Here is a 23,725-nt window from a genome sequence, read left to right as displayed (position 1 = left end):
TTTGTATCCTGAGACTTTGCTGAAGTTGCTTATTAGCTTAAGGAGATTTTGGTCTGAGATGATGGGGTTTTCTAAATATACAATCATGTCATCTGAAAACAGATACAATTTGACTTCCTCTCTCCCTATTTGAATACACTGTTTCTTTCTCTTGCCTGATTGCCCTGGCCAGAACGTCCAATACTATGTTGAATAGGAGTGGTAAGAGAGGGCATCCTTGTCTTGTGCCTGTTTTCAAAGGAATGCTTCCAGTTTTTGCCCATTCAGTATGATATTGGCTGTGGGTTTGTCATAAATAGCTCTTACTATTTTGAGATACGTTCCATCAATACCTAGTTTATTGAGAGTTTTTCGCATGAAGGATGTTGAATTTTATCAAAGGCCTTTTCTGCATCTATTGAAATAATCATGTGGTTTTTGTCATTGCTTCTCTTTATGAAATAGATTATGTTTATTGATTTGCATATGTTGAACCAGCCTTGCATCCCAGGGATGAAGCTGACTTATCATGGTGGATAAGCTTTTTGATGTGCTGCTGGATTTGGTTTACCAGTATGTTACTGAGGATTTTTGCATCAATGTTCATCGGGGATATTGGCCTGAAATTTTCTTTTCTTGTTGTGTCTCTGACAGGTTTTGGTATCAGGATGATGCTGGCCTCATAAAATGAGTTAGAGAGGATTCCCTCTTTTTCTATTGATAGGAATAGTTTCAGAAGGAATGGTACCAGCTCCTCTTTGTACCTCTGGTAGAATTTGGCTGTGAATCCATCTGGTCCTGGGCTTTTTTTGGTTGGTAGGCTGTTAATTACTGCCTCAATTTCAGAACTTGTAATTGGTCTATTCAGGAATTTGACTTCTTCCTGGTTTAGTCTTGGGAGGGTGTTTGTGTCCAGGAATTTCTCCATTTCTTCTAGACTTTCTAGTTTATTTGCAAAGAGGTGTTTATAGTGTTCTCTGATGATAGATTATATTTTTGTGGGATCAGTGGTGATATCCTCTTTATCATTTTTTATTACATCTATTTGATTCTGCTTTCTTTTCTTATTAGTCTGGCTAGGGGTCTCTTTTGTTAATCTTTTCAAAAAACCAGCTCCTGGATTCATTGATTTTTTTTGAAGGGTTTTTTGTGTCTCATCTCCTTCAGTTCTGCTCCGATCTTAGTTATTTCTTCTCTTCTGCTAGCTTTTGAAGTATTTGCTCTTGCTTCTCTAGTTCTTTTAATTGTGATGTTAGGGTGTCGATTTTAGCTCTTTCCTGCTTTCTCTTGTGGGCATTTAGTGCTATAAATTTCCCTCTAAACACTGCTTTAGCTGCGTCCCAGAGATTCTGGTATGTTGTATCTTTATTCTCATTGGTTTCAAAGAACATATTTATTTCTGCCTTAATTTCATTATTTACCCAGTAGTCATTCAGGGGCAGGTTGTTCAGTTTCCACTGTAGTTGTATGGTTTTGAGTTAGTTTCTTAATCCCATGTTCTAATTTGATTGCACTTTGGTCTGAGAGATTGTTGTTATTTCCATTCTTTTGCATTTGATGAGGAGTGTTTTGCTTCCAATTATGTGGTCAATTTTAGAATAAGTGTGAAGTGGTGCTGAGAAGAATGTATATTCTGTTGATATAGGGTGGAGAGTTCTATAGATGTCTATTAGGTCCACTTGGTCCAGAGCTGGTTTAAGTCCTGAATATCCTCGTTAATTTTCTGTCTTGTTGATCTAATATTGACATTGGGGTGTTAAAGTCTCCCACTATTATTGTGTGGGAGTCTGGGTCTCTTTGTGAGTCTCTGAGAACTTGCTTTATGAATCTGGGTGCTCCTATATTGGGTGCATATATATTTAGGATAGTTAGCTCTTCTTGTTGCATTGATCCCTTTACCATTATGTAATGCCCTTCTTTTAGTTTTTTGATCTTTGTGGGTTTAAAGTCTGTTTTATCAGAGACTAGGATTGCAACCCCTGCTTTTTTTTTTTTTTTTTTTTTTTTTTGCTTTCCATTTGCTTGGTAAATATTCCTCCATCCCTTTGTTTTTAGCCTGTGTGTGTCTTTGCATGTGACATGGGTCTCCTGAATACAGCACACTGATGGGTCTTGACTCTTTATCCAATTTGCTAGTCTGTGTCTTTTAATTGGGGCATTTAGCCCATTTATATTTAAGGTTAATATTGTTATGTGTGAATTTGATCCTGTCATTATGATGCTAGCTGGTTATTTTGCCTCTTAGTTGATGCAGTTTCTTCATAGTGTCAATGGTCTTTACCATCCATTTGGTATGTTTCTGCAGTGGCTGGTACTGGTTTTCCTTTCCATATTTAGTGCTTCCTTCAGGAGCTCTTGTAAGGCAGGCCTGGTGGTGACAAAATCTTTCAGCATTTTCTAGTCTGTAAAGGATTTCATTTCTCCTTCACTTCTGAAGCTTAGTTTGGCTGGATATGAAATTCTGGGTTAAAAATTCTTTTCTTTAAGAATGTTGAATATTGGCCCCCACTCTCTTCTGGCTTGTAGGCTTGTAGGGTTTCTGCTGAGAGATCCACTCTTAGTCTGATGGGCTTCCCTTTGTGGGTAACCTGACCTTTCTCTCTCGCTGCCCTTAACATTTTTTCCTGCATTTCAACCTTGGTGAATCTGACAATTACGGGTCTTGGGGTTGCTGTTCTCGAGGGGTATCTTTGTGGTGTTTGAATGCTGGCTTGTCTTGCTAGGTTGGGAAAGTTGTCCTGGATAATATCCTGAGGAGTGTTTTCCAGCTTGGTTCCATTCTCCCCATCACTTTCAGGTACACCAATCAAATGTAGCTTTGGTCTTTTCACAGAGTCCCACATTTCTTGGAGCCTTGTTCATTCCTTTTCATTCTCTTTTCTCTAATCTTTTCTTCATGCTTTATTTTATTAAGTTGATCTTCAATCTCTGATATCCTTTCCTCTACTTGATTGATTCGGTTATTGAAGCTTGTGTATGCTTCACCAAGTTCTCGTACTGTGTTTTTCAGCTCTATCATTTATGTTCTTCTCTGAACTAGTTATTCTAGTTAACAATTCCTCCAACCTTTTTTCAAGGTTCTTAGCTTCCTTGCATTGGGTTAGAGCACGCTCCTTTAGCCCAGAGGAGTTTGTTATTACCCACCTTCTGAAGCCTACTTCTGTCAATTCATCAAACTCATTCTCCATCCAGTTTTGTTCCGTTGCTGGTGAGGAGTTCTGCTCCCTTGGAGGAGAAGAGGCATTCTGGTTTTTGGAATTTTCAGCCTTTTTGTGCTGGATTTTCCTCATCCTCGTGGATTTATCTACTTTTGATCTTTGATGTTGGTGACCTTTGTATGGGGTTTTTGTGTGGACATCTTTTTGTTGATATTGATGCTATTCCTGTTTGTTAGTTTTCCTTCTAACAGGCCCCTCTGCTGCCAGTCTGCTGGAATTTGCTGGAGGTCCACTCCAGACCCTGTTTGCCTGGGTATCACCAGAAGAGGCTGCAGAACAGCAAATACTGCTGCCTGTTCCTTCCTCTGGAAGCTCTGTCCCACAGGGGCACCCACCAGATGCCAGCCGGAGCTCTCCTGTATGAAGTGTCTGTCGACCCCTGCTGGGAGGTGTCTTCCAGTCAGGAACCTCGGGGGTCAGGGACCTGCTTGCGGAGGTAGTCTGTCCCTTAGCAGAGCTCAAGTGCTGTGCTGGGAGATCCACTGTTCTCTTCAGAGCAAACAGGCAAGAACGTTTAAGTCTGCTGAAGCTGCACCCACAGCTCTGTCCCAGGGAGCTGGGAGTTTTATCTATAAGCCCCTGACTGGGGCTGCTGACTTTGTTTCCCAGATGCCCTGCCCAGAGAGGGAGAATCTAGAGAGGTAATCTGGCTACAGGGGCTCTGCTGAGCTGTGGTGGGCTCCACCCAGTTCAAACTTCCCAGCGGCTTTGTTTACATTGTGAGAGGAAAACCGCCTACTCAAGCCTCAGTAATGGTGGATGCCCCTCCCCTGACCAAGCTGGAGCATCCCAGGTTGACTTCAGATAGCTGTGCTGGCGGTGAGAATTTCGAACCAGCGGATTTTACCTTGCTGTGCTCCATGGGGGTGGGATCTGCTGAGCTAGATCACTTGGCTCCCTGGCTTCAGCCCCTTTCCAGGGGAATGAATGGTTCTGTCTCACTGGAATTTCAGGTGCCACTGGGGTATGAGAAAAAACTCCTGCAGCTAACTTGGTGTCTGCCCAAACAGCCGCCCAGTTTTTTACTTGAAACCCAGGGCCCTGGTGGTGTAGGCACCTGAGGGAATCTCCTGGTCTGCGGGTTGTGAAGACTGTGGGAAATGCATAGTATGTGGGCCGGATAGCACAGTCCCTCATGGCACAGTCCCTCAGGGTTTCCCTTGGCTAGGGGAGGGAGTCGACCCCTTGCACTTCCTGGGTGAGGCGACACCCCACTCTGCTTTGGCTTGCCCTCTGTGGGCTGCACCCACTGTCTAACCAGTCCCGATGAGATGAGCCAGGTACCTCAGTTGGAAATGCAGAAATCATTCACCTTATGCATTGATCTCTCTGGGAGCTGCAGACTGGAGCTGTTCCTATTTGCCATCTTGCCAGTCACCTAGTATTTCTAATCATTCACTTAGCAAGATTCTCAGGTTTAAGTAAAAGTATAACTGAGTTACTAAGGAACAATATATCAAAAATCATATATTCATTTTTCCCTCTTTCTAAGAGTTTTTTGTTTTTTAAAAAAATTAAATTTAAAAACTTCTTGGAATAAACATTTTTAATCTTCCCATTACCACTTTATTCCTTGGCACACAGAAGGGTACTAGTCTCTTCTGGAGAGAAAAGTGGATACTAGGCCAGGGTGACAATATCAGCCTGTCCCTGCTCCAGGTCTCGCATTAATGCATCAAGGGCAAGATACGGTTTCTTACTTGAATACTGTAGGTTGTGGTTATAGACAGCTGGAGTGGTGGTAAGGGGACTAGGTTAGGTGAAGTCATTGGGCTATCATCCTTGCTCTGGTTCTATAGCTGTGCATTTTGGATTGCTATTTAGCTTCTCTAAGCTCTAGTTTCCTCCTCTGTTATATAGAAATAATGCCTGCCCAATCTTTTTTATAGGGTTATTTGTAGGATCCAATGGAATGAGATATGGGAATGCATTTTTTGAACGTATGGAATACCACACCTTTGGACAAGATTATTATTGAGGTATGCAATCTGTCTACGTGACAAGTGAAATCACGTAGGAATTGTAGTAATAACAAACCAACTGAATTTTGGTCTCAGTACCAATGCCTACTGGGGCACTGCACTAGATCAAGTTTTCCTAACACCTCATGGAACAGTGACAGTGAGGGTTCTCCTAGGTTTTTATGTGAGACTGCCTGAAGACCAATTACAGACTCTGGAGTAGTAGATGCTACTAAGTTTATTTTATTTTATTATTTTTTATTTTGCTTTAAGTTCTGGGATACATGTGCAGAATGTGCAGGTTTGTTACATATGTAAATATGTGCCATGGTGGTTTGCTGCACCTATCAACCCATCACCTAGGTATTAAGGCTCACATGCATTAGCTATTTGCCTGTTTGTCCTGATGCACTGTCTCCCTTCCCCTGCCCCCTGTCCCAGGCAGGGGAAGTGTGTGTGGTTCCCCTCCCTGAGTCCATGTGTTCTCTCTGTTCAGCTCCCAATTATGAGTGAGAACATGCAGTGTTAGGTTTTCTGTTCCTGGCTACCATGTTTAAGAAAGTCATTGTCAGAGATGTGAAAATCAGAAAAATAATCTGGTATTTTAGGAAAAGCACTTAAAATAAATTGTATTAACGATACCACATTTTAATGATTAATAAAATACTTAAGGCCATCCTGTATTAATACTCAACCATTTATACATGATTATTTCTAAATATTATACAATGCAAAAAAATTCACATTTTTAAAGAAGTATCTACTTTATCAGGTTACTATTTGTGAATACTCTCAAGAAGCAGGTGAATACAACTCTCAGTGCAAGTGAATATGCACAGAAATGGGCAGCAGGATGGTCATTTGCCTGTCTGTCCTGCTCGGGAGTAAAAGAGAAGGCTAGGAACATGGCTGTAGGTTTGGTATTAGAAGGAAAGTGGGACCTATTCTGACTTCCTGATCCTGTGATTTTTTTTTTTTTTTTTTTTTGAGATTCACACACACACACAAAAACTATGCACAAGTTTGCTTCCATGTTGTATAGCAAGATTTTAGATATTTCTGAGTTAATAATGCCAAATTGTGCTCCGATTATATCAGCATATTTACATGATCCTTGAACACCACATACAGATTCCTATACTACACATTTGAGCAAAATCACCTCCTGACTTCACAATGAAAGGAGACCTATTGGATTAAGAAGTGGTTTCTAGTAAACCCCAAAGAGATACCATTACTAAATTACTAAATTTAAAGGCAAAATAGTATTCACTAAACTGATTTTTCTGTCTTCTTTTCCTTATTTGGCATAATCATTAATCAACTTCTAGTAAATGGAAGCGTTCTCACAATTTAAGTGTTTTTAGGGGGAAACACACAATTTATAAATACTGCCAAGTGAAGAACAGATTCCTGAATACTAAAAGACCTATGCATATCTTTGTATGTAAAAAAAAAAAATTCATCATAAAATCATAGACTCAAACACTATCTTTGATTCAGAAGTTCTCCCTCTACTGTGGCTTCGGCTGTAGAGTCATTGTTAAAAAGAGTTCTTCATGAAAGATTCTCAGATAGCAAAATGCTTTAAGACAATGTCTAACAAGCATTTTTATTGTCTCAATTTGAACACAAACTGACACCTGAAAATCAGAGAGGATAAAGAAGTTCAATGTTTAAAAAAGAGAGGTAAGTTATTCCAAAATGCTACCAGTCAATAATTAAAAATACAGTTTGGGGGCAAGAAGTTCTGAAATAACTCAGAGAATTTGCTCAAGATTTTACTTTTGGACCAGTCTTCTTTGGGAGAGAGTATGTGAATAGGTAATGAAAGCCTTATATGAGAGAGTCAATGGAGAGCCGTTATCAAGGAGCACCTGAAGATATATGGATCAATACAGGGAAAAGAAATCCAAGTAGCCCAGTGCCTGGCACTCACTGGGCACTCAATTAATGCATGGTGAATTAAAAAATGAATTAATGAAGGAACCATTTGCTACATATAACATTGTTACTTTAAGAAAAAAGACTTTGAAACAGAAGAAAACATACACGTAAGAACACATACAAACTATAAAATATATGATATCCTAAAGGAGATGTAAATATTAAACTGTTTGCTTTGCTGATTGACACTAGTAATACCTAAAAGCAGTATGAAAGATCAGAAAGAATAAGTACTCATTCATACTTGGAGTGGGCTGCTCATCTTATGGTCTAACTTGCATTTTATGACATATCCATGTTGCTTAATCTCCAACTGTTCTACAGAAGAGCAAAATAAGTTATAAATAAATTATTAAAGAAAAAAGTAACTCCATGCTGAGGCCTGAGGGAGTTGGGGGAGGAGTCAATTTCTTTTAGTTTATATTTAAAAAGAGAAACTCATTGGAAAACTGTAACATCCAAAGATTTTGTGGTTTCCAAAAGGTGAAGGTGAATGGTGAGAAGTTTTCTTAGTTTAGCTACTGAACTCTAAAAAAATATAATCTCAAAAGTTAATTTCTTAAGCAACTTGGGCACCTGAATTTGGTAAGAACTCTTTTTTTCCCAGACATTCTGTTCTGTCTAACCCAAAGGAAAAATAACCAATTTTGAGAATCTGTATATAAATAAGGAAAAGGAAAATACAGCGCTTTGCAAAGAAATGGGAGGGATTTCTGATACTCGATTCATGATGCTAAACACATCAAGTAGATGATTCAAAGGCAGAAATATATAACTGTTCTCATTAGGATTGTTTATGAACTATAAATAAGGAGTAGACTTATGGCCAATGCATTAGAAAAAACAAGTACAAAGGTACTTCAGAAAATACCTAACTCCAACCTCGCATTTGAGTGTCATTTCTAAAACGGTTTCAGCCTTCCTCCCTTTCTTCCTTCCTTCCCTCCAACGGGGTCTCACTCTGTCACCTGGGTGGAAGAGCAGTGGCACAATCACAGCTCACTGCAGCCCCAACCACCTGGGCTCAAACAATCCTACTGCCTCAGCCTCCCAAGTAGCTGGGACCACAAGTGCCTGTCACCAAGCTTGGATAATTTTTTTTGTCTTTTGTAGAGATGGGGTCTTGCTATGTTGCCCAGACTGGCAATGATCTCCTGGGCTCAAGTGATCCTCCCACCTCAGCCTCCCAGAGTGCTGGGATTACAGGCATGAGCCACCACACCATATCTCTTTTTTCTTTTTTATATATTCCTTTAATAAAGTGCTCTGTAGGCAGTGGGCATTCAATATTTGCTTAACTAAATTAATGGAAAGTTCTTCTAACTACCACGTAGAGTATCTAAATTTACGTCATTGGTTCTAGAACTGCTCTCTGAAGCAACACAAATTATACCTATGACAATTCGTCAAATCTTTGAAGCTCTTTCTCAAAATAAGGATGTCAAAAATACATCACACATGCTGACGCTTTAATCTCCCAGCCACAGTAGGCATTAGCAATCTGAATGTTATTTCTTACTAATCCTTCACAGTTTCAGAATTCTTCTCAACCCAACATTCAAAAACCACTTGCCATTCAAGCCAAAGTTTTCTTGTTCCTAAGTCATCCATTCCAAGTCCCCTCAACCATTGCTCACATGCAATGCTTTCAAATTCTCTAGCATCCTGGTCACAGTGATTTGGATGTACACAAATTTATCGATGATGTACCTAAAGCAACTTATTTCATTTCCTTGACCTGATGATAATATTCTAGATACAGTCTATTTAAAAAGTGAAGAATTATTAGCTTCTCCATTTCAGTATTATATTTCTAGTGGTGCAGCCCAAAATTTCAGTAGCTATGATAACAGCCTCTTGTCACACCACTGGCTTATACTGAACTTGCAGTTAATTTAAAACATTTAAGTTTCCTTTTTACAATCTGCTGATAAGTCATCCCCTAAAACTGTGCCCCCAACTCTCTATTCTCTCCTAAATTGATTTTTTTGGACTTAATCATAGTATTTTACATTTAAGTAAATGTAAATGATCCAAATTCTATCATTCAACAGAATGTCTGCAATATCTGCTGGCTTTATGTTTCATATGATAAGCATATCGTCTGTGCCTTCAGACACATTATCAGCCAACATGTCGGTGCTGGATGTATTTTCCCAATGTTGCATAAGAGAGAATACCTTCGAGAGTTTGGCCTAGGAATGTGGCCTGGGACTCTGCCAAGCATCTCTCTCCAGCAAAATGACTGCAAATTTCTCGACCTTCAGATTCTACATGATGTAAAAGAAGTTTGTCTGTGTTTAAAAACACATTCAAGAAATAAGTGAACATGTGAAAAGACAGAAAAACTTGTTTTAATTTGGGCATAGTTTCAGTTTTCAAAGGCACACGAAGGCAGAAAGAAAGAATCAGAAAATGGAACTACTGATGATAGCAACTCCAAAACCAAGACTGATTAAACTAAATCCCATGTGGCAAAAATTTTATTTAGTAAGTTTCCTTCTCTCTTTCTCTCCCTCTAGATATATGTGCATACACACATGCACCTTTATTGTAGTAATTTTTTTTCTGAAAAAGAAAGTTTTCTACACCTGATTGCTTCCACGAATGACACAAAGTACAAACAATATGACTTTCTTTGGTTATCACGCAATTTTTTCTCTGCTTACAAGAAATTGGCACAAATCTAAGATATACTATATTCTACTCCCAGAAGCACAGTAGCTGGCATCTCCACTGGCATTTAAAAATTTGAAGACATTTAAAAGAAAATCCACAAGTTTATAGTTGCTGTCTAAATCAACTTTAACATTTCATATATTCACAATTTCATGAGTAAATCAAATTACACATAAGAAATTGTAGAACTAAGCCAACTAAATGACTTTTATAATAAGTACTGGGGGAAAATATTACTAAACCTTTTCCTCCAATTTTTGCCTTTCTTCCAGCAAGACAAATAAACCATTTTCTATGAAGTTTCTGTCTACATCACTAGTGATAATCTGAAGCAGCCATTAATCAATCTATTAGTGCATTCAGCAACATTTATCAAAGTGCCTCCCCTGCTACCAGAACTGTCTTGGATGCTGTTGTGGGCACATGCAAAAATGAACTAAATACAGATTTTGTCATCTATATTTTCTAAGTCAATTTGTAATTATTGGCACCTGGTTCCATAAGTTTTTTTTTTTTTTGGTGCTGGCTCAGATGTATATCTTCATCTATTCTAAGGTTAAGGCAACCCTTATAATTCTCTTCCTTTTTCTTGTTTGTTTTTGTTTTTGTTGTTGTTTGTTTGTTTGGTGTTTAAAATCCTGCCTATATATGACTTTATTTTATTCTCACATCTTCTGAAATCATTAAAGTTAAAGGTAGATCATAAATCAAAAACATTCTTAAAGGTCTCTCTACTCAAATTATTTGGTGTTATTGTATCTCAGAAAGTGTAATGAATTGCCTGTAGCAAACAAATAACATCAGAACCTCTATACTCAATGCTTCGGTACATATCCCTAAAAATAATAAATGTTAAAAAGAAGGCTAGCCGTTGATTCCTGGCATGCTATTCTACATTTGGCTACATTACAACATTAAAAGGATTCAGTGCATATATCAAATTGTGGATCTGCTTGTTTTAAAATTTCATCTGTAATTCCACATGCATCCCCCACCTCCATACACACTCACCAGATCTGAATATGGTAACAAGGAAATCCTAGTAACTGTAGCATTGGAAAAATGGTTCATATGGAAATAAGCCATTTGGCTGGTAAAGCTGGTGATTTTGTTCTCTAGGTGGCACTATTACTTCAATTTTTGGTGAGTTGCTTAAATTACTTGGAACTGCCCGTTTATTTTCTTTGAATTCCCATTTGATAAATTTTAATTTTTTACAAGCTAGTTGTAATTAAACCACAGGTTGCCTTCTAGGTTTCATTTCAATAAGCCAATTTGAAGTTCAGTGATTTTTTTATCATATAATTTTATGTTTCCTTACTATATTTTCTTAGATTTAAGAAATCCTCCCTTGCCTGACCTTCTGTCTCCAAAAATGCAGAGGCATGTCAAACACACAGAGGGTCGTCATAAAGTTTCCGTCAGACCAAAGGAACCAAGATGAAAGCATGTTTAAGAGCTACTAGGTTCTGGGAGATTTCAAAGTCAGGACATTACTATCATGACAACCAATGAAAAGTTCTTTCAAGTGAACCTTTGGGGAAAACTATATAACATTCGTTACTCTCCAGGCTCTCTGGAAATAAACTTTTACTTTATTATGGCTGTCACTAAAGCTTGTAAATTTACTTTGCTTCCCTCCAATCGTTCTCCTGTCCCACACCCAGCCCCCTAACTCACCTAATGCAACCCATCCTCAAACATCAATCTATAAATGAGACATCGGGGCAATGAGCCACTTCTTAGCATCTAGTATTTTTGGTAAGATTTGTCTCATCAAGAGGATAAGTGCCCCAGAGCTTGTACTTGAACTTAAATACTTAATTTAAATGAAAGCTTCCACACTTACTGATCAGATACTCAAATTTTTCTACAGAAAAGAGAATACCTTCCTGTTCCGCTTAAAGAACACACACATTTACCACTCCCCCCCTCCCCGAAAGATTTTCAATGTCAGTACATTCGTGAGCTCTATTTTACATCTGCCATCAGTAATGATTCCATATAGTCAATAATTGGGTCCATGACCTTTCTAAGTCTTTACAGTGTAAATATTCTGGAAATCCAGTGATGCATTTCAGTATAAAATTATTTAAGATTAAATAATTCTATGCCTTAAGTAGAAGTTTAAGAGGACTTTTAGAACACACATGACTAAGCCTACAAATACCAAAGCCACTCTACGTTTCCTAGGTTTAAATCACACGTGCAAATAACATACGGATTTCATTTGCCAGCATCATTTATTGCTTAACATTACCCCACACTAAACAGAGTAAATGGATGCAGAGTGTAACCAGTGTTTGCTCATTCACTTTTGAAGCTCATCTGTGCATGTTATTCATCCTAATAAAGAAAATTTATCACAACACAACTTGATGCGATTCTCGTTCAAATGATTTCTTCTTCCATTGAACAGCAGCCAGCACTTAAAACCTAGAATTCCACAGAATTCTCTCCTCGATTCCTCTTTAAAATGCAATTCACAGCTTGAGATCATAGAGCCTGCCAGTGCCTGAATGGCTGCACTAGATGGCTAAGAGTCCTTCAATTAAGCAGCAATTTTGCAATTAGTGGAAACTGAGTGCTCTATAACAATTGTTTGAAAACAAGTTGAGACAAGTTAGCAATTACCCTATAAAAGGGACATATTCACTTTTGTTGGATAGGCGAGCCCCCTCACACAAATTGAACTCTTCCACGCAGGGAGATACAAGTTGAAAATCAATGTTTTAATCACTAAAATCAAATCCGTATTATGGGCACCTGAAATGGGAGTGCCTTTCTTCTCAAAAGATATTCAGAGTTTAGCTATCATCCACTCTGTATGCTGTCTGTTTTTATTCAGGAAGTCTGAAATTGTTCTTCTCTACTCTGGGATTAATTTCCTACATCTCAAAATGTTAATAAACTACTTGAACATGACCTTTCTATTCTGTACCTCTTCAGTTTTCTTAAGATTAAGTCTACGATTGAGACCCAAAGCTGCTGGCTGTGTTATATTTCACAGTTCACAGTTCTCTCTCTCTCTCTCTCCCTCTGCACACACACACACACACATACACACACACACACACACACACACACACACACACACACACACAGAGAGAGAGAGAGAGAGAGAGAGAGAGAGAGCGAGCGAGCCCCAGGTTTTAGAAGATGAATGTAAAAAGAATGTAAACAAGTTCTCTGCAATACGATCAGGTGGGCGTGCCCAGCTCGCTGTGTGTGCTGAACTACAAACCAGTGCTATTCATATGAGAAAGAAATGATATCAATCATCTACATTTTGACTATTGAAAAGCTGGGACTCTTAAAGATACCAGGAAAAAGGGAATAGCTTACATTCTCACGGTGCACCCTTTAAACAGGAAACCCAAGGACTTTGAGCCAGGATTTTAGAAATTTGCATTTTTTTTTTTAACAGGATTTTCCCCTCCTGGTGAGTCAAAATGAACAAGAAATATCCCAGGACCTCCCTTCCCTTCTTGGCCATTAATGAGATTAAGGCAATTAACTCGCATAGTATAAATGAATCATTTGAGGTGATGACTGCATTTTAGGCAAATGACGACTTTCTTGGTTCCCTTGATTTGCAAGTAAAAGTTACACACATTGAAAAGACACTCTGAAACAGATTTCCTAAATGCTTCATTTTCTGGATACACCAATGTTGACCTACTTATACATCTTAAATGGCTTTAAAATATCACCTTAAAATAAACAAAACTTCCAGCTACTAACTCAGCTCTGAATGGTTTATGAAAGGCTCCAAAGGTATGTGAAAAATTACTGTTATTTTGCTTTAAAAAATGTGATGTCTAAGTGTGTCTGCAATGTTCTAATGCTTCAAAACATGTACGTAAGCCTTGTTTATCTGGAAATCATTTCTTTCTGCTTATATCATTTATAAATAGAAAATGTTCTGTAATAACTTAAAATAGTTCCACATACATAATGCTTTTCATGTCATAATACTTACTACTGGTCTATATTTACCAACATTTATCACATTTTACAAAATGAAGTAAAAGAAAAAAAAGACAACGACTTTATGGCCCTGGAATTCCAGTAATGGTGAACAACATGTTTTAAATTCCAGTAAAGGTTATGGTTACATTTCAACAAGTGTCTCTTTCCTTTCTTTTACCTCTCCTGCTAACCCAGAGGTAAATTTACCAAAAAATAAAAATAAAAAAATAAAAAGTCTTAAGCAAGGCATTTGCAAAAATCAGAAAACACGAACAGGTGTTTAGTGATGGTTTTTAAAAGGTGCTGTTCCCAGGGTCAAAACTTTGTGGTGTAATTTCAACATGCTATGTTACCTATTATGTGTAATGTCTTGAATCGCTACATGTCATAACATCAGAAATCTCCAACGTAAAAATTATGTTGCATGAGGTAAGCATTGAAGGCACACATGTTCAGCCAAATTAAATCTGTAATTATGGCTCAATAAATTAAAATGTAAAGACGTATCAAATTGTAAGACCAAAATGGCTTTTGTCCTTACAACAAACTCATATAAAAATAGATTTTTCGATAATAATAAAGGGGAGAGAGATTTTTCAGGATATTGAGCCAGTAGGGAGGGGTCTCATTTAATAGCATATCGCCTTTTATATGCAGTTAGAAAATCAACGTTCCCAATTACATACTACTTTGCTTTAAAAGATAACTGTACTAGGAAGATTAATAAACACTCAGAAATATGCTTGTCTTCGCTTCTGGCCAAGAACATTCCTGCGTGCTTGTTGGAAAATGTTCTTTGGTTGCTACTGACATTGAGGAGTAAGTGCAAGATACCTAGAGGGCCCTAAAATAAGATCCAAGAAGCCCTAACACACCACCAATCGAGGCTTATCAGAGCTCCCCTAGCGCGAGGAAAACTTTCATAGAAGCCAAATAAGAACAAGGAGTCAAAATCCACCGACGACGAGTCGCATGCCCCACCGAGCTGGAGTCAGCAGCACCATTCAACAAGTCCCTCCTACCAGCTCTCTAAGGGATCCCGCAAAACCTTCTCTTACCACTTCCCCACCCCCAGCCTCCCGCCCCGAGTAGCTGCTCTTGGCAGCATGGCCAGCAGAGGGCACCCTCTACCTTCCCTAGCTTCCTTCTCCCGGTCCCCTCCTCCTCCTTGCCTCCCCTCCACCTCGGTCCCTCATCCCCGCTCCACCCCCAACACAAAAACACTGCATCCTCCAGTTCACCCTCGCAGCCCCAAGGCTTCTTCCTTAGGGATGCCCCTAGTCTGTAATCTCCCCTTCTTCTTGCCCGTCGGGTACAGAGCCCCCAATCCTCAGCTATTTCTTTCCAGGCGCAACTCACTCATTGCTCTTCCCGGCTCTGCATCCCCAGAGACTAACGAGAGTAAGGAATCCCCCACGTATATCCCACCCAGTCCCCGAAAGTCAAAACTCTAACTTCCCTGGAGGGCGCTTCAGAAGAGGGGCGCAGGCTGGGTAGAGATGTGGGTTCGGCCCGCCCGGGAGTCTCGCAGACCCTTTCAGTTCCCAGCGGTAGTAATTCCGCCTCCCAAGTTTACTAAGCTACATTGGCTTCGGACTTGTAAATCCACTTCAGTCTCAACTCCTGGGGAGCAGGTAGCCGTGTGCAGCCCCGGGGACGATGTGGACTCAAGGCGCAAGCTTCCCTCCCACTCCCCCCGCAAGTCGGCGCGGGGACCACCCAACCCCTGGAAGGATTCCTAGCCTAGCCTCAGCACCCTTCCCTCAGTCAGGGACCCCAACAGCTCTGGCCCCCTAAGTCTCTCTCGACTCCTCCTGGGGTGGGGAAGGACTGCGAGGGATCCCCGGGACGCCGTCTTGGCTCCCATCACGCAGCTCTAGGTCTCCTCCAGGCCTTCTCTCCTCTACTTCGTGCCTTCCCCGGGTCCCTTTTTCCCTTGTAGTGCCTGCCGGCTGACCTTCTGGGTTGTGGGATGGGGGAGAAAACTCCCCAGGAGCAACTCCAAATCCTCCCTTCTACCGGAGGGGAGGAAAGGAGACTGGCCTCGTCCCACAACTTTGGGGGGTCCCCCAGTCAACTTTCTCCTGCGGACCGGCAGCTCCCGTACCAAGCCCCATGCCCGGCGCTTGCCTACCTCGGGGTCCACACAAAGCTCACGGGTCCCCGGCGGCGGAGTCACATCGTGGTTCCGATTCTGGCTCCAGAGCCCAGCCCGGGTCCCCGTCGCGGTGCTGCTCCCCGCCGGCCCCACAGCAGCGGTGGCAGCTGCATTCAAGTGTCTCATTAAAGCTCCCCGAGCAGGAGATGGGAGGCGCACCGGGCCGGTTCCTCTGTCCGGCCCGGGAGCCCGAGGCGCTACCGGGTGCGCGGGACAACGAGCGGGCGGGTGCGCCCGGGCGCGGCGGCGGCAGCGGCTGGGACCCGGAGCTCCAGGCTGCGCTTTGCGCCCGGGTCAGACATTATTTAGCTCTTCGGTTGAGCTTCGATTGGTCAAACGGCGCCACCCCCTCGCCCCCCTCCCCCCGCTCGCCCGCGCTACCGATACCCGTTCGGGGCGGCTGCTTAAAGGGAACGCCGCGCCTTTTTCTCGCCCGGGGGACCGAGGGGCTCCCGGGACTCTCCGCTCCCCCAGGGCCTGTCCTCACGTCCTCCCCCGGGTCCCCGCGACATCATCCTGCGAGTCCTGCGCCCTCCCGGGGCGCCTTGGGCAGGACGCCCGCAGCTTCGAGGGGTGTTCCAGCCCCAGCCCCAGCCCCAGCCCCGGGGAACCCCGCGTCCCGCGCCCTCCGCAGAAACCCTGGCTGTGCGCGCTGGGGAGTGAGGGAACGAGTGAGAATCGCACGCCCTGAGGTCTTGCTCCCCTAGCTTTCAACTCTCCCTTTGCTCCCCATCCCAGCACCCAAGTTCTCTGGGAATGGGCGTGCTTTTCCCGGGCCACAGACACACCTTCCCGCACCTTCCCGCACTACGGAGCTTGCGAACGCGAGCACACAATGAAATCGCACAGAGCATGGGGGCTATTGGTTTACTCCTCTGCCTTAAACACGCCGGCTTAAACAGAGTTCGCGCACTGACCTCTCTAGAGTTTGCCTAATAGGAATTCAATCAAGATAATAACAGCATTTTTTATTGATGAACGCCCCCAGATAACGTTACACCAAGTTACTTGTTCCAGCCAGGAAGCCCAGGCAATGACAGACCTCGCTAAAGCCACACGCTTTCTAGCAGACCAAACAGAAAAACGGAAAGAGAAAGAAAGAAAACAAACCCACCTTTTCAGACACTACTTGTCAAAGTAACCATCAAGGCAGCTGCTCTGGGAAAGACTTCGGCCCCAAAACTCCCAGACTCTATTATTTTTTCACGTTCCCTTTGCTTAAAGGGGGGAGGGGGCGCGAGTCTTTGGTGCCCGGTATGTACTCCTTCTGTTCTGCAGCAAAGAAGTTAAATTATTGATAGTGGAAATTGCATGGCGGAGGTAATACTCGCACCCCATCAGCGAGAAGCTCCATTTGATCTCGGCAGAGGCAGGAAGATTTCATGCTAGCTCGCCGGGGGGGAGCGGCAGCGAGAGCAGCCCTCTCCGCGGTGAATGGGAAAGTGGGTGGGAGTCCACGAGAGGGCTCCACGGTGCCTTGACGTGCGCTGTCATATGATACCTCCGCTGCCTCGAAATAGACACTCTAGTGCACGAATTACCAGAATCAAAATTCAGCGCATTTAAAATGATACATCTTTTATTAGAAGAGTTCCGTTCCAGGGCATTGCATGCTTTTGCAGATGTTTTCACTTCCAGCCCCAGCAAACACACATATAAGCTAACCCTTTTAATAACGAACCAGGGCAGCAAAGATAAATAAAAAATATTCTGCTTTAACCAGAGTGGGGGTAGTAGATTGGAGGGTGGGGGCAGAACTGGCTCAGTTAATCCTCCCCCGCCCTCCACCCCCACCACTGCCCGCAGCAAAAGAGCAAATAGTCTTTCGGGTTCTCATTTGCCTGTAGCCAAGACCCGTGGAGAGAACTTATATGGCTAGGGTCCAGAGGACATTTTCAATTATCCATTTGATGGACTCTGTCAACTGTCTACCTGTGTTTCTGCTTTAAGGCTAAATTTTCTTCTCATTAGTTCAACCAATTTGGGCAGACCTTAAAATTTAGAATAAAGAACAAGACAGCAATACCGTACTTAACTCGGAGTCCCTGGACCTCCTCGGAGCATAAAAATCACCTGAGTGAGTGTGAAAATGAAGGTCCTTCCTCCTGAAATTGTGATTTAGTAGGGGTGGGGCAGGGTCCAGGAATTAGAATTTTAATCAATGCCACAAGCAATTCGAATGCAGACAATCCGAAGTCACACTTTGAGAAACACTCCCTTGGGGGTACACCACTGGGTATCAGAGGAATCTCCCACCAAGCCCACACCCAAATTCCGCAGGCAGCTTTCTGTGTATGTGCATTTTTCTGTAATCTCAAAGGGGTCTGACTTAATAATTGCGAAGACTCATTGCTGTAAGAATTTCCCTAAAGACTCCAACATTAATTTTGCTAAAGGGAAAGATTTATAAACAGTTTCCTTTCCTGGACCCTCTTGTGGTTACCAAGAATGTGCTGTTGAACTGAATATATAATATTATTACATACTCAGTTCAGTTTACCTAAGGGTTTACAGTTAACAAAATGAATTCACTAACATTAGCTATTTTAGAACTTCTAAAGACTAGTGACAGAAATTATTTACCCGTTTTATACAAGAAGAATCCGATCCTCTGCCAGGAAATAATTTACCCACGTTCACACAGTGAAGTACCAGGGACGAGGCTTCAGTGAACTCAAGAATTCCTGCTAGAAATAACCCTGCTTCCATTTACCCCACCCTCTAAGTGAAGCTATCTGTTCCTTGGAAGTGTTATCAGAATGTGTGATCATTCAGAGCGCCTTTGCAAATTGTTGGACTAAATAGTCAAATTATTCAAATATATGCATATTCTTCGAGTGTCACACATTTAGCTTTGCACCTCTGTCAACTTGACAGAGCACATGACCAATACAAACTACCCTACAGCACAGATGGTGGAGTTTATTGTGGAATATTTAATGTATGTGAAATACGCAGGCTAACCAGAAAGCAGTAAAGGACAGAGGGCATGAAGCTGGGTACCGTTACCCCAGAGATCCTGTGTGTTGGTTCCCAGGTTGTAAGCTGAATGCAGACATAATTTCTTTTAGTAGCACAATACAATTTAAAAGGCTAGTGTTATAAACTAAAAAAAAAATAAATACTTGTACTACGTTATAAAGGACTGGAGGAACCCTACTCCAAACTTTAACTTTGTTAACTTCAAACTGATGCTTCACATTTGCTTGAAAATGAGTTCTACCCTCGGGTTTTTAAGCTCAATTGTAATTTATTTCCTTTCTGAAAAATACCTAGCAAGTTAATGCCAGGAATCTAAGCTAGCATTCAGAATGCTGCTCACTTAGAAGTTATGGCAAATCTTTTTCCTGCTAAATTCACATTGGCACGTCAGCATTTCTGCTGAAGGAAAAAGTGCTCTCATTTCCCAGTCTCTGATTGGGTGGGTCTATGGCCAATCTTCTTTTTCCTACTCTCCCTTGGCATTATATAAATAAATGTGTGTATCTTCGCTTTCCAGTGTGTGGTGCAGTTTTACTGAGGAAAAGACAGAGGAGTCAGAAATGTCAGGGATATTTAGAAAGAAAAGAAGATCAAATGCCAATTCAGATAACCAGGATGAATCACACCTCTTAACACTTCTAAGCATTTCCAAACTTTCTGATCTGTGATTATAGCATTAGCAAAATTGTATGCGACCAGACTTAAAACACATACTTATTTGCCTTAAAAGTACATCTTACATTCAAAAACAATGAAGCCAAGGTAAACAAAAGTTGTACCAGTGCCTTGCATGGAATTCTAAATATTATTTTTTATTTGCTTAATTCAGGTAGCATATAGAGATAATTCTGGAGATCTAAAATCAAACTTTTTACAAAATTATTTCCCTATTGTGGGCAAAGATGATGCTGAGAATATAGGGCACGGATTTCTTATTCTTCTTAAAGATTGGCATGTGACATGATTGATATGTTAGGAGCAAAGTTTCCAAGTTTATAATCTGAACATTTTCTCTATTACTAAAATGAGGGAAAGTTTCACAGCTTGAAAAAAAGATGCTACCTATTTCACTTTTGTGGGGCTTAAAAAATAATTGTAAATTCGTCTGAATCTTTCTTTCTTTTTGGTTATGTTCTAATATGATCCTAACCCAATGTTCCAGTGGGGACAAAGGTCAGGAAGAAATGTGAATTCCCATCTATTCTTGTCAGGAAATATAAACTAATCCTCATTACCCAAGTGGGAACAGAGGTAGTAGGCTTGACATTGACATGTTTTTTCTATTAATAATTTTAATTGGCTGAGGTCAATTCTATCATTATAAGCATTTTATATTTAATTATGTTTATTTAAGCTTCCTAGTTACTCCTACCTTCAGTCTTCCTTACAAGAAAAAAAAAAAAAAGTTGTCTAGTGTAGTATCAAATAAGTTGGCCTAAAAAAACTGTTGAAAATGTCCATAATTAGCATAGGGAAAATACTAAGTAAACAGAAAACTCTGCTACTGAGCGGAGTGGCAGAGGTGTTTTCAAATTCATGCTGGATAATTTGAAAGGCCCAGTCCAATGTTAAACTATGTCACTCACAATCCTTGAAATTTTTGTATAAGGCCTGTCCTGAGAAAACCCTTAAGGGAGACGTGATTTCCCTATTCATTAGATGGTATGTTCTCACTAAGCTTTTTATGAACCATAAGAATAGCTCTATACCATACTCAAATGTGTTCAAATTGGTCAACACCTGTTACAGGAGTTATGTAACCAGGCATAGTCATTAGTGGCAGACAAAAGAAAGGAACCACAGCAAGAAACTTTTAGAAGGGCCAAGACTAGGAGAGTAGAACAAGAAGGTCAAAAACTGATTCCATCTGGGAATAATATTTAGTTGGATCAAGAAAAACAACATAGAAACCATTAAGAAACTGTTGAGACTAAACCCCCAAACATATGAGAATCATCAACTTGTAGCCCTCCAAGTTACCAGATTTGTGATGAAAACATTTAAAAATTAATAATGAAGAATAAATTTGGTTTACTTGTTGTAATATTTCTATAAGTGTGGTCAAAAGGGATGTGAGATTGTGGACATAAGTTAGAGCTGACAGTAATAAATAGCTGTGGTATTAGTTGGTTTTCTAGGAGAAAAGCCATGAGAAGAATTAACAAATTTAAACCAAAGGGTTTCAGGACATTGAATCAGATGAAAGATGAACATTAGCTTATTTTTGAGACTCACCTATTTAGGCTGTATGATGACTGGAGTGAGAGATTTTCTACCGCCAAATTTTATATTCTTCATGGAAAAAATGGAAAAAGAAAAATATGCAAAAAGATAATTTAGAAAAAAAAAAAATTGAACTTCCTAAAATCAGATTTTAAAAACACACACTAAGAATTTGGCCTACTTTCATGTGATTCTGATATGAATCCACATAGCACCTCTCTTTAGTGGTCTTTTTGATCAAGGACGTGGGCAGGATGTGCAACTGGCCCTCTTTCTACCTCCAGATAGCACAGGCATGGTGAGAATGAAATCCTTAATAGTACATGTGTGAAGAATGGGTTAGGCTTTAGATTGGTCTCGCATACAGAATCATTTGGAAACATCCGAAACTCCTGAATTTCTCAACTTTAGTTTCCTTTCACTTCATTGCCACGGTCTTTCAGTTGATGAAAGATTGCTGAGTATCTACTATCCATCAGAGGTTATTCTATGGGCTGATACAGGCAGATGCATGAAATACATTTTAGTCCTTTACATGCTTATATTCTAGGATGTAAGAGTTGTATTTTAATCCATGGTGCCACTTGCAAATTTCTTAAGCCTAGGAAGTTTTGTTTTATTTTCCCTTGCCGTAGGTTTGGTGTGTAGAAAGATGATGGTAAACATGCCCCTTGTGGCCAGGGAGTGGTAGTGATGGATAAGAAACTTGCTCCCAAAGCTGGAGTGGCACTTAGAGACTGGGGAGGGCCCACCACAGTTAATCAGTCCCCAGTTGTTTTGGTTAGCAGTGTTTTACAAAAGGTAGACAAAGCAGAAGGAGTGGATAGGGTGGGAGGGAGGAAATGAGACAATTTTTGTTTGAGACAAATAATTTTTCTAAATATGATAGATAGACCAATAAAAGATAGGTCCAGAAGGGATCTTAAGAGATTATCTCATCTTCCTCACTATTTGTAGGCCTATCATTGGCAGACCAGGGAAGTTGACTACACATCCTTCTTCTGGGGAGCTATCTAGAATCCAGCAATGCTGGTGCTTGGAAGTCCTCCTGTAATGCATTTTTTGTTCCTGTTGCAATTTATATCTTATTTCATTTCATTCAACCTTAGTGAAGATGGAGAACAGCTGCTTACTAACCTCCCTGTGTTATTAAGTCACCACTCAGACTTTTCTCATAGCAAAAGATCAGATCTCACAACCTTTCTTCATAAACTCCAACTTTCAATCCATTAATCATTTCCCTTGGTCTACCCTGGACCTCCTCCAAGGTTTCTATATTTTTCTGAAAATGTGAAGCCCCAAATCAGACATGTGTGTGAAATTATCCAGGGCTCAGGAAACACAGGAGTCATGAATTATCTGAACACAGCTGTTGGGAAAAACTAAAGGGAAGATTCAATCAGATTGACAAATCCTCCCCTTGCAACTTGGAGACAAAGTAGTGGTTGTTTAATAAAAAGATGAGCCTTCATAACAAAGCTATGTCTTCTGTCTTTAGCTTTTAAATGAAGCATTATTTTCAAAACAAACAACTCTTGAATAGAACATTTAGCTTTCACTGTTTTCCTCCTCAACAAAATTGTTTAAGAAACAGTGGCTTTTCTGTATTCCATTTAAAATCCCAAGTTGTAGACCTTCAACATTTAAATTGGATTTGTGCTTTCATATTCTCAGGTGCTCATTATATACTGATATAATTTCTCTCAAATATAAGGTCTATGAAATACTACACTACTTTTGAAGCTTTACCTTTCACCTAAATTGAACCATTTCTTTTCATTTTGTCTGCACACAAAATCCAGTTAGAATAAAGTGAATAAAACTAAGTTGAATTCAGTAAAAAAGAATTATGCTAACCTACATAATACCTAGAATCAAGTCTTCATAAACTCATCAAGTATGTCTCCATTATGGCCTTACAACCCAATGTGACCAAATCATGGGATCAGTAGAGATATTGTTCCCATTACCCATGGTTGTCTGTTCAGAAGATATTCTATGGTGACTGTAAAATCAATCCAATTGGTCCAAGAAGATGTGAAGCCAGGTATAGAATAAAGTTTTAGCACTCTAAAAAGAAATAGGGTAGCAAAGGAGAATGTTTACTTCCTCTTCATAATATCTCCTTGAGAAATCGTCTGGGGACTTGGTAACGAAAAAGAGACTACTACAAGTGTTTGCTGTAAGTAGGTACTACTGAAACCTTAGTCAGCCAGTGAGAGGGACCAAGGAGTGGTAAGTCTAGTTGAATATAGGAAAGGGCTGATGCTGATACAGATGAATAGGACAAATATAATGTTTCATAAAAGTTGAAGACAGAGAGACGGGGTGGAATGGGGAATGAATTGGTGAGAGTACAGCTATGAATTTAAATTCTGACCCCCATAATTGTTTTTTTGTTTGGTTGGTAGTCACTGCCGTGTATGTACTCTGGGAAATTACTTCTTTTTTGCTGCTTGAACAGTAGTCATGACCTGGGAATGGGGGGTCGTGTGTGTGGGAGGTGAGATATTATATGGCTAGATATCCAATTTTGGAAGTCAGATGTCGATGCCGTAATTCAAACTAAATATATTTCTGAGACACAAACTAAGACCATAGTCAGT

The 23,725-nt window shown here is 40.5% G+C and overlaps 1 protein-coding gene across 3 annotated transcripts in view; it reads right to left on the bottom strand.

The window, feature by feature from the left end:
• The window catches only part of BDNF (brain derived neurotrophic factor), a 69,475-nt gene that overhangs the window by 32,250 nt on the left and 13,500 nt on the right, over nt 1-23,725 (bottom strand). The window contains exon 1 of one of the 3 annotated variants that reach the window (XM_033205478.1): nt 17,029-17,362. The exons of 1 other annotated variant lie outside the window; for it this stretch is intronic. Coding sequence is in view for 1 of the 2 variants with exons in the window: in XM_033205475.1 (XP_033061366.1) it covers nt 15,891-16,040 (150 nt within the window). In the remaining variant the exon portion in view is untranslated. Of the gene's footprint in view, nt 1-15,890; nt 16,223-17,028; nt 17,363-23,725 lie in introns of those variants that run through there. One more of the 3 variants, XM_033205475.1, reaches the window with a different exon arrangement.

The sequence above is a fragment of the Trachypithecus francoisi genome, unplaced genomic scaffold (assembly GCF_009764315.1).
Source record: "Trachypithecus francoisi isolate TF-2019V2 unplaced genomic scaffold, Tfra_2.0 Lachesis_group8, whole genome shotgun sequence".
Taxonomy (NCBI): Eukaryota; Metazoa; Chordata; class Mammalia; order Primates; family Cercopithecidae; genus Trachypithecus; species Trachypithecus francoisi.
Note: the sequence above shows the minus strand (reverse complement) of the source record. Positions and strands in the feature narration are given on the sequence as shown.